The 12,247-nt window shown below is 39.3% G+C and overlaps 1 protein-coding gene across 1 annotated transcript in view; it reads left to right on the top strand.

Annotated features, from left to right (window-relative positions):
* Positions 1-12,247, top strand: part of FAM135B (family with sequence similarity 135 member B) — a 194,708-nt gene that overhangs the window by 118,604 nt on the left and 63,857 nt on the right. The window contains exons 4-6 of the mRNA XM_082753173.1: positions 633-772; positions 7,562-7,632; positions 9,399-9,572. Coding sequence (XP_082609299.1) covers positions 633-772; positions 7,562-7,632; positions 9,399-9,572 — 385 coding nt within the window. The remainder of the gene's footprint in view (positions 1-632; positions 773-7,561; positions 7,633-9,398; positions 9,573-12,247) is intronic.

The following is a 12,247-nucleotide window of genomic DNA, read 5'->3' as shown; positions in this document are numbered from 1 at the left end:
TCAGTACAGCTTTTTTAAGCACACCTCATCAGGAGAGTTCCAAAATACCATTTGCTAAAGGATTACATTTCAAAAGCTTAGGTCGCTACAGAACTGAATGCTGGAAAAAAAAGGTAAAGCTGGCTCTGAATACATTTTGGAAGTTGTTTTTGCTCAGGGGCAATGGAAGTAGAATTAGCAAGTGATTCAGATTAAAAGCCAAGACTCCATTTGAAAGTACCTCACTCGGGTGCCCAATTGCTCATTAAATGGTCACACAGGTATTGCAGACTCCTCTGGAAGGAACTCATTGCAGTAAGTGTTGCCTACAATGTAGTTTTGTACAGCTAGACAAGCCAAGCTCTATTCCTGTCAGTGACAGAAGATCTAATAAGCAGTGGGCTTCAGGTGAAAATCTGTTTCATTCTAAAGCATGCACCTTTTTCTGTTGGATGAACATCTGTTTTCTTTAAGTGCCATGCTTGGGAACCTGCAATCCACAACAACAACCTGCTTCATTAACATTAATTATTGATAATGCAAGTGTTTAATTAGAAGTGCTAATACAACTGGCCTAGATAATCATGAAGTGTAGGAGAGAAAATAGTCTCCCTGCAGAAATCACACTGGTAGTCTGTCTGTGTTTTGTGCAGGTGATTCCAGCCTTTGCTCGGCCTGCGTGCATGAAAACAACGTTTACAGCAGAATATTTCAGATTTTGTACAGGAACGAAGAGATCATTCTTAATGAAACAATGAACTTCAGAGTACACCTGCTTCTGGATGGCGAAAGGGTGAGTTGTCTTGGGATACCCATAAAAAACAGGAGGGTTGGGATTCCTCTTACCTAACTTTTAGGTGTCCATCACACACATACTTCCATATGAGAGGTAACTATGGGGTTCCTGTGTTGTCACAGGTCAATATAACTGAGGGAGGTAATGGCAAGGCTTATCTGACCTCTCATCAGCATCTGCCTTAGAAGGAGATCCTGTATTTATCATTATCTCTGTTGATGAGGGTGCATGGGGTCATTTGTTCAGATGTGAATGCCAACACTGAAAACATCTGCATTAGGTCAGACCCTATGCACTGCACCTATCATGACGAGTAGTCCACACCCTGGCTTCCCAGTGGAGTAACTTGTTGACATACTCTAGTACATCAGTACTAGTGCAGCCAGTGTGAATCAAATGCTATGCGTTGAACTTGGATTTGGGGCCAGAGATACTTGGCTGTCCTTCACTTTGTAACTTCATATTTAAGCATGAAGAGATTTGAAATTTATGTTTTGACTAACTTCAACCCAAACATACCTGGGTTATATATAGATCTAAATTGTCTAAATTGTTATATATAGATCTAACATTGTCTTATTAGACACTGGAACAGGCTGCCCAGGGAAGTGGTGGAGTCACCATCCCTGGAAGTCTTTAAAAGACATTTAGATGTAGAGCTTAGGGATATGGTTTAGTGGGGATTGTTAGCGTTAGGTCAGAGGTTGGACTCGATGATCTTGAGGTCTCTTCCAACCTAGAAAATTTTGTGATTCTGTGATTCTGTGAAACAGCTGGAGAACCTAATTTAAGCTCATTTCAAATGCTTCCCTTCCCCTCTCACTTTTTTTTTTTTTTTTTTTTACATGCAGTTTGATCAATTTATTCCTCCCTAGAACTGTTGTTTTGTGCTTATAGGAAAAAGTACTAAGTGCAAGGTTATTAATATTCGTTAGAAAAATGTTCCAACATGCTTAATTGAATATTAATTTTATCCTTCCACAGTGGAACATCTCTGATTAAATATCCCTCCCCTCAAATTACAGCGGTTTCCGCTGTGTTGAGCAGGGATGATTTCTGATGATTTTTGCATTAATATTCAGAAAGCTATGCACCTCACAAAATGAAAGAAATAATCCCATGATATTCCTTGCAGCTAAAACTTGTCCTGACTTGTGCACTGTGCCCATCACACCTTTATATAAGAGGTTCCTTGGGAAAAGAACACCTGCCCAATTCTGTACTTACAGAGTGGTTTTACAAAGAGAAAGCTCCATTATCTCTGTGTGATGAAGTTGCTTTGGCTTTTCAAGGGTGTAGAACAAGAGGATAAACGGGTTTGTTCACCCAAAATGCATTTCTGAAGGTATTAAAAAGAGTCAAATGCAAAAAGTAAAGGTTTATAAAACTTCTTGCATTTAGCAGGTTGTCGTGGTTCCGCTCGAGTGGGCAGCCGAGCTCCACCACAGCCGCTCTCTCACTCCCCCTCCTCAAAGAGGAATGGGGAGAAAATATGTGAAAAGGGCTCAAGGATTGAGATAAGGACGAGAAAATCACGCAGTAATTATTGTAACGGGCAAAACAGACTCGGCATAAGGAGATAGCAAGATTTATTGCCTATTACTAACAAGCGAGAGAAATGAGAAAACAAAGGAAAAAGCAAACCAAAAGCACCTTCCCCCCCATCCACCCTCTACCACCTCCTCCCCCCGAGCGGCGCAGGGGAACGGGGGAATGGGGGTTATGGTCAGTCTACAGCACTTCTTCTCTGCCGCTCCTTCTCGGTCACTCTCGTCCCCTGTGCTGTGGGGTCCCACCCACGGGATGCAGTCCTTGATGAACTGATCCGGCGTGGGCTTCCCACAGGCAGCAGCTCTTCCAGAACTGCTCCAGATATGGGTTTGTACCACGGGGTCCATCCCTCAGGAGAAAACTGCTCCAACCTGGCTCCCCTACGGGCAGCAGCTCCTGCCAGATCACCTGCTCCTGCGTGGTCTCCTCTCCACGGGCTACAGGTCCGGCCCGGAATCTGCTCCGGCAGGGGTCTTCCACAGGCGGCAGCCTCCGTCGGTGCAGGGCCACCTGCTCCACCGTGGTCTCCTCCACGGGCTGCAGCATGGAACCCTGCTCCACCGTGGTACTCCATGGGCTGCAGGGGGACATCCTGCTTCACCATGGTCCTCACCACAGGCCGCAGGGGACTTCTGCTCCGGCACCTGGAGCACCTCTCCCCCTCCCTCTACACTGACCTTGGTGCAAGGCTGTTCTCTCACTCCCTTGACTCTCCCGGCTGCTGTGTGGCGCAGCGTTTTTTCCCTGTCTTAAATATGCTCTCACAGAGGCGCAAAACAACATCGCTTATTGGCTCAGATCTGGAAAACAATGGGGCCCTTCCCAAACATGGGGCAGCTTCTAGATCTTTCTCACAGAAACCACCCCTATGGCTCCCTGCTACCAAAACCTTGCCACGTAAACCCACTACACAGGTTCGCACAATTCACTTATGATTAATGCTCCCAGTTCTCTGTTTTCTGCTGTTACATCTTGTCCTCTGTGACTGTAAAAAATCATCGTAAATATGGGGAAAAGCAAATTGTGTCACTTAACAGGGCACCTTGCTCAGAATAAAAGCTATTATATTTTCAGCTACTGTTCAGAGATGGTATTGCATGTCTATCACATAATGTCAGATGCAATTCCTGCAACTGGGCTTTGGAGAAATACCTTGAGTTCAGCAAAGCCTTTTGAATATTGTCTCTGTTCATCACTTCTTAACTTAACTTATTTAACACACAGAGTATGCCAGTCCTATGTGTGCCTGTTGTGATCTATGGTGGCATTTTTGGTTGAGAGGTGTAAGTCTGTTTGCTGCTTTCTCTGTAAATGGGCAAGGCAGTTAGGTTGGGTAATGGGAGTGTTGGGTTTATATGCTCCTTGTAGTTTCTGCTGCCAGAGCTGGCATATTCAAATATTACATCAAGGGAGCAGTATGCTTTCTCCTCATGGTGCTAGGGTAGTTCTGTAGATGAGATAGGCTCAGTACAAAAAAAGAAAAAAAAGAAAAAAAAAAAAAAAGAATTGCAGTGTGCATGTTCAGATTAGATTGTTTTCTTTTTTCTTTTTTTCTTTTTTTTTTTTTTCTGTATAACCCTTGATAAGCTTAAATATGGAAATATGTCTTTTTTTTTTTTTTTTTTTTTGGTGTTATATGGAAGAAGCCTCAATTATCCATCTACAAGTCACACTGAGCATACCTTTCACCATTTAAATGGTTCTTTAAAACTCTGACATTTATTAGATGCCTTTTTCTGTATTATCCCAGAATGCAGCATTCCTTGAATTCATAGGAAACAATATTGCAGGGCTGAGGCAGCCTTTAGTGTTACAAAGTCTAATTTATTTTCATAAGCTTTTGCTTTCATTCCTATTAAAGAAGGAGCACTGCCTTTTTCATCAAGCAGTAAAACAGGTAACTTGTCTCCTTGCTTGCTGGCTCCATTTGGGGACAATTTAGCAGCTGGGAGAGGACAGGGTGAGGCATGCTGGGATATAATGGTATATTAGATTTTGTACTTTCTAGAGAAATTTAAGTGAGATGGGACAGCCAGATGATTCAGTCTGACATCCTGGCTAAACTGTTAAATATTATGGTAGTACATCACAAGGATGCTGGAAACTTCAGTTACAACTTTTATTGCAGCTCTTAGAAACAAAACCAAAAAAAAAGTAAACGTAAACCTGAAAACTTAGAAATAAAAACTGAAATGATGCCTTTGATTCCAGACTGGTTCAGCAGAAATAGGAGTATTTTGGTTTCTATATGTTCTTTCTTGCATAAACTACATCTACTTTTATATGCAAATACTTTTTATTGAACAGATTCCAAACAGTGTTTAATAAAATGCATCTCCCTGTCAGTTCTTTCCGTTGTTGAGAGAGGCAGAGGGTAGAAACCAGCCTGATTTCTGGACAGTGCTTTCTGGAGAATTTTGTGTGCTCACAGCCAAATATGGTGTTTTTGGCACAAGCTAAGGGCCAAGGTAGGAACACGGGGAAATATAGGCCCATCCCAACGATGAGGAACTTCCCACAAGACACAAGATGATGTTACAAGAAAGTACAGAGTAATATAACACTGATGCAAACAAGGAAGAATTAATCAAATCTGAAAGAACAAAATTAATTTATTTCAGCCTTGCTTGATTTAGTGGGGGGGCAGGGGAGGCTGGGGAAATGCATGTACTTATTTCAAAGAAAGCTTTCAAAATCTCTCTTCAGAACTGTCTTATTTCATTTTTGACTGGACACAAGATCAGCATGTGAAACATTTCACAGAGGTCAGATGTTCTGAACTTCCTTTACTTTTATTTAGTTATATGGAATATTAGGGAAAAGAATAATATTCCTTCTTTCATATGAATGTATTTCTACAAATAAAGATCTTTATCTCCTCTTTCATGAGTTGTGATTTCAATCATTACTATTGCTGAGAAGTTGAAGAACTTTTTAAAAAACATCAGAAGACCGTTCATACCTTCTCTGGAAGGACCACTTCCTGGCTTAGATAGTCAAACATGAATTATATTTCAGAGATTTGTTTTCAAGCTGATTTCTTGAGTAGGTTCATTTAAAACTTTACATCTTTTCTTCAGAGAAAGAAAAAAAACTGTTTGTCTATCACACTGTTGGGCAATTACCATTTGTAAATAACTGTGAAAAACACCATAATAGTCCCAGTAGTGCTTAAAGGAGCAACCAATATTTCATTTAAGGACAATATTATTGCATACAGAAGACTGACAAATAAATGATAGAAATCTCAATGTCTCTTCAGTATGAGTTATGGAAAGGCCATTTCATTTTCTCTCCTGTAAAAGATCTTATATACTTTGGTTCTAATATGTGAAGAAAAGTAAAACACAGTGAAGTCTAGCAAGAATCAAAGCTGTATATTAACTTGTGTCATGTAATTTTTGTATATAGCTGTTATGTCTGAGGGTTGGATTAACTTCTAGATAAGCTGTGTTTGTGGAGAGCTTTAGATACTCAACTCATGCATAAACCTTTCAATGCTATTTTCTCGTTAAGATTCCAGTATAGAACCACAGTCCAGTTTTCACTTGCTTTATTATATACACCTCCAATATATACAGAAAAACATGCAATCTCTCTAGTGACAACTGTGACATGATTTTATATGGGTTCTTACACTGTGCTGTGAAGTCTAATTTCAATCCACTTGTGGGACTAAATATACCCTATTGTACAGTTGCACAGTAATTTTTGATCCTGTGCAGCTGTGAATACCTCTCAGATACCTGCTCATTGCCTCAGCCTGTTTTGGGCTAGTGTCACTAGCCTTCTGTCTCTGAAGCTATTGAACTTGTTTAAACTCAAGCTAATTTCAGTGACAGTTGCAGGTGCTCAGCAGTACTTAGGCACAGACCCAAAATTTCAACCCTCTGTTGGCAGATGAGGTTTGCTTTGTCTGCTGCTCTATACTTGAGATTAATTCCTAGTTTAAATTCAGTCTGTAGCTTCAATAATGATTATTTCTTTTGCAACTGCCAGCAACTGTGATTTTTAGTGACAACAGCTCATTAAAAAGGAAAAAGTCTTTTTTTGCTGAAAGACATACTTCCAGATGTTTTGAGACAAACACAAAAGAGAAGGCACATTTTCAGTAAACAGAGGCTGGAATTTTCTTCTCACATCTCAGTGCCTGTGATCATGCTAGAAGAAACACCATATTACTTTGGAAGGGTCTACATTGATTTTTTCAACAAAGTACAACCAGTCCTTGGCTCTAATTTTTCTTGCTTCCACAGAAAAAGGCACACTGCAGATGGAGTTTCAGCTTTGGGAAATGTAACTAAACATGTTCTAAGCTATGTATTTTGTGGATCCTACCTGTTAGAGTGGGTTAGATGCCTCTGACATTGTCTTCAGTATATTTTTCGTATATTATATTAAGAAGGTGCTAATGTGCTGGAGAAAGAAGACTTAATTTTTCCTAATTTAAGCCATTTAAAATTTGAATATATCAAGAGCAAGGTATTTGTCCATGCTCCATCTGTTGTCAATGGAAAGAGACAGGCACAAACAAATCAATTATCCTTTGTAGATGTGAGCTTCAAAATGGGTCATCTCACTGCATGTGTGTACTTGTTGCTTTCCACTGACAAAAGACCGAATCTAGATGTCTCACGTTACTTTTTTTGTGCCTAAATTAGGCTAAAAAGATGTCTCTGTACTACTTGATCCCCAGTGTGCAATTCTGCTTTTCCACCTACGTTCCCATATTTTTCCAGTGTACTATGGTGCACAGCAAAGGATACTTATACTCACAGAAAAGGAGTATTTTGATAATCGAGTGATTTTCTGTTCACATTTCCATTTATGTTGATAGTAACAATTTTCATTTTTTTTTTATTCTACTAAACATACATGGCTGTGGAAGAAAAGACATCCCAAAAGAATAAAACACAGTTTTGGGCAGCTTAATCCCTCTTCCAGTCTAATTTAGTTATTTCCTTAGGTTATAGTTACTTCAGCTGTGCCAAGCTGGAAGTGTTTTCCAATGTTGACTTCTCCAGGTGAGTGTAAAGAACTGACAGCTGTCCTCATGTGCTGTCTCACAAAATCCAATCCAATATTTCACTGACCCTAAGAGAAGGGTGATCTTGTTAGTGGGATCTGTTGGATGAAGGTACCAGTGAGTCAATTTATTAGGAAAAATCATCCTCCTTTGTCTTCACTATTGTAGGTGCCAATTTATAAAGATAACTTTGTCTTTCTCTTTTGTAGGTGGAAGATGCATTGAGTGAGGCAGACTTTCAGCTCAAGTTGGACCTGCACTTTACTGATAGTGAACAACAGTAAGTGCTGTTTTAAAGCTCAGTTGGTAATGCAGGGTTTATTCAATTGGGAAATGACTTTGATGAAGTGAGTCCTTTTGAAAAAGGATGTCTTTGATATGTCTTTCCTTTTCCTTAGTGTTGAAGTCCTTCTGTTTCTCATCTCTGTATTTGAAAAGTGTGTCTCACACTCCTCTATTAATGAACAACATTTTTTCTCTTTTAAGTGTGAGTTTTAAGTGTTGCTCTATCTCTACTGTTATTGAAGTCAACGGAAATATCATCACTGACTTCCATGTGAAAGGGGCTGCTGTTCAGGAAAGCATTTATCTCAGGAGACAACTAAAGGCTGAAGATATGTGGATGAGCATGTTGAGTGCTTTTCTTGTGAGAGGAAACCAAAGCGGTCTTGATATTTTAGGAGGAAAAAGTCTTCCCATTGACTTTGATCTCTTCCCACTGCATTTGATTCCAAAATCTTGGTGAAATGGAAATAGCATCTGTTCCTGAGACATAGCAGTAAGCGTAATCCTAGACCTTATTCAACCTTGCTGAATCACAGAAAAGGCTTCTGATGACTTCAGCAGCTGTGTTTCATGTGTTTTTATTCATATCCAGAAGCATCTTAACAAATTTCAAGGCATGTGTTTCCTTTATCTTCAAGACACAACAAGTGAAACCTTGTTCACAAAAGCAGGTGGGACTGGACCATCAGTCACCAGCTGAGAGAAGAAACATAAATGAAAGCCAAAAATAAAAAAGAAATGCAACTTTCACATTATTGTGAAATTGTGGCATAAAGCATACGTTTCATTTCTGTTATCATTTGAATGATTAATCCGGTTTACTTTAAACAAAAGCAGTGGTATTTCTAGAAATGTATTCTGCAAACCTCACTGAAACATTGCTTGGGACGACACCATACTCAACCAAGACATTATAGCTTTTCTTAGCTCTGGAAAGCAATTGGCTTACATCAGAAGTGTCTTTAATGCTGTAAAATAATTCTTTTTTTTTTTAGGAATGACTTGCACTTACTTCGGGAGGACGTAGTTAGGCATGGTCTCAGATCTACATCTCATGCTTTACAGATGTCTTGGATGTCATATGGCTGACTGCACACTAGGAAAGCTGTTCTAGGATAGTTATAATCAACAATGAAATGAAAGCATTGGGTTTTATTTACTGAAAATAGAAGAAGCTAGTGTTAATTGTATAATTTCTCTGCAGTTACTTAACCTACTCCTTTGCCTGACCTCTTGCAAAAAGTTTTTCAGAAGATCAGCTATCTAGAAAGGTACTCTGAATATGTTCAGTGCTCTGACACAGGACTGCTTTTACCTCTCACAGATTGCCTAAGGAAAAATAGATTGGTTGTACACTAAAAATCACAATTAGTAATCTTTTCTAGCTATGAACATTCAAGCAAGCTGAGTACTTTGCTAACTGCATATCACTTGGTTATTTATTAGTTCTTGATGATTCCAGAACTAGTATACAGGTGGACAACAAGGGTGATCACAAAGGGAAATTGGATCTTCATTATATATCTCTTTTGTTCATTATATTTTTACTTATTATTTATATTTATTATATTTGTATTTACACTAGACATAAGTACAATTCAAGATACTCATCAGTTATGTAAGCTCTCTTGAAGCTCTGAATGTTACCAGGCAGTGATAAAAATTCAGATCAAGCCATCTCCCAGACTGCTGCTTGTATCACGTTACAGGCTGTGACAACTCAAGCTTTCACTAATCCTTGTAAACCTCTTTCTCTTCCAGGCTGAGGGATGTTCCAGCCATTCCCATGATCAGCAGCCGTACACTGTGTCTTCACTTCCACCCCCGGAGAGGTCTGCACCACCATGTTCCTGTCATGTTTGACTATTTTCACCTGTCAGTGATATCCGTCACTGTGCATGCGTCACTGGTAGCATTACACCAGCCTCTGATCAGGTAAAGGACACAGAAATGTCTCATGAAAGGCAGAGGAGATCCCTCTTCTGAATACATTTGCTTATTATATAAGAGAAGCAGAGATCATAATTCAATTTCAGTTTTTTTTTTTTTGTTATGGGCTAGGATTCTGGAGACTGGATCCAGCCTCTGACACGGGTTCCTTTCTTTGATAAGACACTAAGGGCCTGATCAAAAAACATCAGTCTGCAGAATGTCAGGGAGACTTGATCTCTCTAGTCCCCACCTGTAACAAGAGAATGGTGAAATTTCTTGCCTCCTCCTTGTCTGTCTTTCATCTTTAGTCCAAAAGCGCATAAGAACATTAATAAATATTTTTTTCTGTTGTTTTGTAAAGCATTTTAGACAGTAGGTCTCTAATCTCATTTCTGACCTCTGGGTATTAGCATAATTCATAACATGGCTGGAAGGAAGCATGCATGAGTCAATACTGGATAAGCCTCTGTTGATTTTTCCCTTGTAGCATCATCTGATTTAACCATGGAGCAGTGCAATACTAACTGCCATGGGGCCTAGGTGTGATTTATGTTATCTGATTCGTAAGGACATGAAAATAATTCAGAACTCCTTCAAATAAAACAGGACTGGAGGTCAATATCCTCTAATATTTAGAACAGGCAAGGGGAAGCAAAGGTCTTTCTGGTAATTTACTTTCTGTCCAATCTTGTCATCACATGAGATAAAGAGTGCTGAAAGGGAGGGAACTCCTTGGGTCCTGGAACAAAATGCAGTGTTCAGTGTTGTTCAGATCCTTTTACTCTGGCAAGGCCTTGATGTTTACCAAGCCTACATTGAGTTTGACAAATACTGAGTGACAACCACTGTGTGAGAAAGAAAAGATGATTCTCTAGACTCTCTTCTTTTCTTAGATTTCCTATTTTGACTTAATATATCTTTTCTTCAGTTCTTCATTTGTATAAATGTATGGTGCCATTCAATGAATTAAGATTGTAAGAGTTTGAGTAGTGACAGAGATGTGAGTTTATTAGTACCTCAGACTGCAAAATCTGTCTTTTCTTCCTCCACTGAGATGCAGGTAACTGCTGTTGTGACTTTCCTGCTATGTAGATTTTTAAAATAGTGAATTAAATTGTAGCAGACTACTCCTAACCAGATCGTTCTGCTCAGATAATTTATCCATTGTTCTACTATACAAAAGGGTGGAAGAGCAATAGTTATCAGGCTTAATGACTGTTTTCAGTGCTTTGTTATCTTCTAATGAATGGGGCTTCAGAGAGTTGTTACTGCTATTACACATAAATTGCATAATGAGCAACTGTTCCAGATTATTATAGCTTTCAAAATATGATTTTGTGGACATTTATGAAATATACAATATTTTTACTTAGTGCAACAAAATGAAGATTTTTGACAACACAATGCAGAGTTTCATTTTCTTAAGCCAGTAAAATCATTTTGAAGTGTGCTACTGAGGATTTATCTTCTTGTTAAATTTTCAAAACCCGAAGAGTATCATGTGTTCTCTAAATATAAACCAAGGTGAACAGTATAAAAGAAATGTCAGTGCCAAGCATCCTGAAACAAAACCAACCCACAAAAACCTACTTGCTTTTCTCTCATCTGAGATTACTTGTTTAGCACTGGTCAATGGGATTTACTGGGAACATGAAAAAAATGTAAAAGCACATCTTTATTTTGTAGCACAACAGAGCCCAAATGATCAGAAAGCCTTTCTGACACATTGTAAAAAAAAAAATAAAATAAAATAATAAAATCAATGCATGATTGTTACATTATGTGGGAAATATATATATATACTATATTTTACTTTGCCAACTTAAACCATCCTATTGTCTATGTATTTTATATATATATGTACATTCAAGGGCCATGTGTCCTGGAAGAGTACAGGAACACTGTCTGGATGTGCAGGGATGGGATCAGGAAAGCCAAGGCACCGACAGAACTAAACTTGGTGAGGGATACAAAGAATAACAAGAAGGGGTTCTATGGGTACATTGGCCACAAAAAAAGAAGACTAAGGTGAGCGTACTGCCTCTGAAAAATGAAGAACACTGGTAATAACAGGCGAGGAAAATTAAGAAGTACTTAACAATTTCTTTGCTTTGGTCTTCACTGGTGATCAGGCTTCCCACATCTCTTGAGTCTCCAAACCTCTAGATGGGTGTGCAGAGTCCCTCCAACTGTAAGTGAAGAGCAAGTTCAAGATGTCCTGACACAACTTAATTACTACAAGTTTATAGGCTCTGATAACATGCACCCCAGGGTCCTGAGGGAATTGGCTGATGTTGTAGCCAAGCTCCTACATAACTGAATTTCATCATAACTGAAAAAGCGTAGCAGTCAGGTGAAGTCCCCAGTGACTGGAAAAAGGGAAACATCACTCCTATTTTTAAAAATAGAAGAGAGGAAGACCTGGGAAACTACAGACCAATGAATGTCTCCTCTGTGCCTGGTATTATCATGGAATGGATCCTCTTGGAAGCAGTAACAAGGCACTGGCAGGACAAGGAGGTGATTTGAGGCAACCAGCATGGCTTCAGCAAGGGCAAATCATGCCTGACCAATGCCTTCAGTCAACAAGAGAAGACCAACCAATGTCATCTACTTGGTCTTCTGTAAGGCCTTTGACACAGTCCCACACAGCATCCTTGTCTCTAAATTGAAAAGAT

The sequence above is a fragment of the Aythya marila genome (assembly GCF_965140915.1).
Source record: "Aythya marila genome assembly, chromosome: 2".
NCBI classification, from domain to species: Eukaryota; Metazoa; Chordata; class Aves; order Anseriformes; family Anatidae; genus Aythya; species Aythya marila.
Note: the sequence above shows the minus strand (reverse complement) of the source record. Positions and strands in the feature narration are given on the sequence as shown.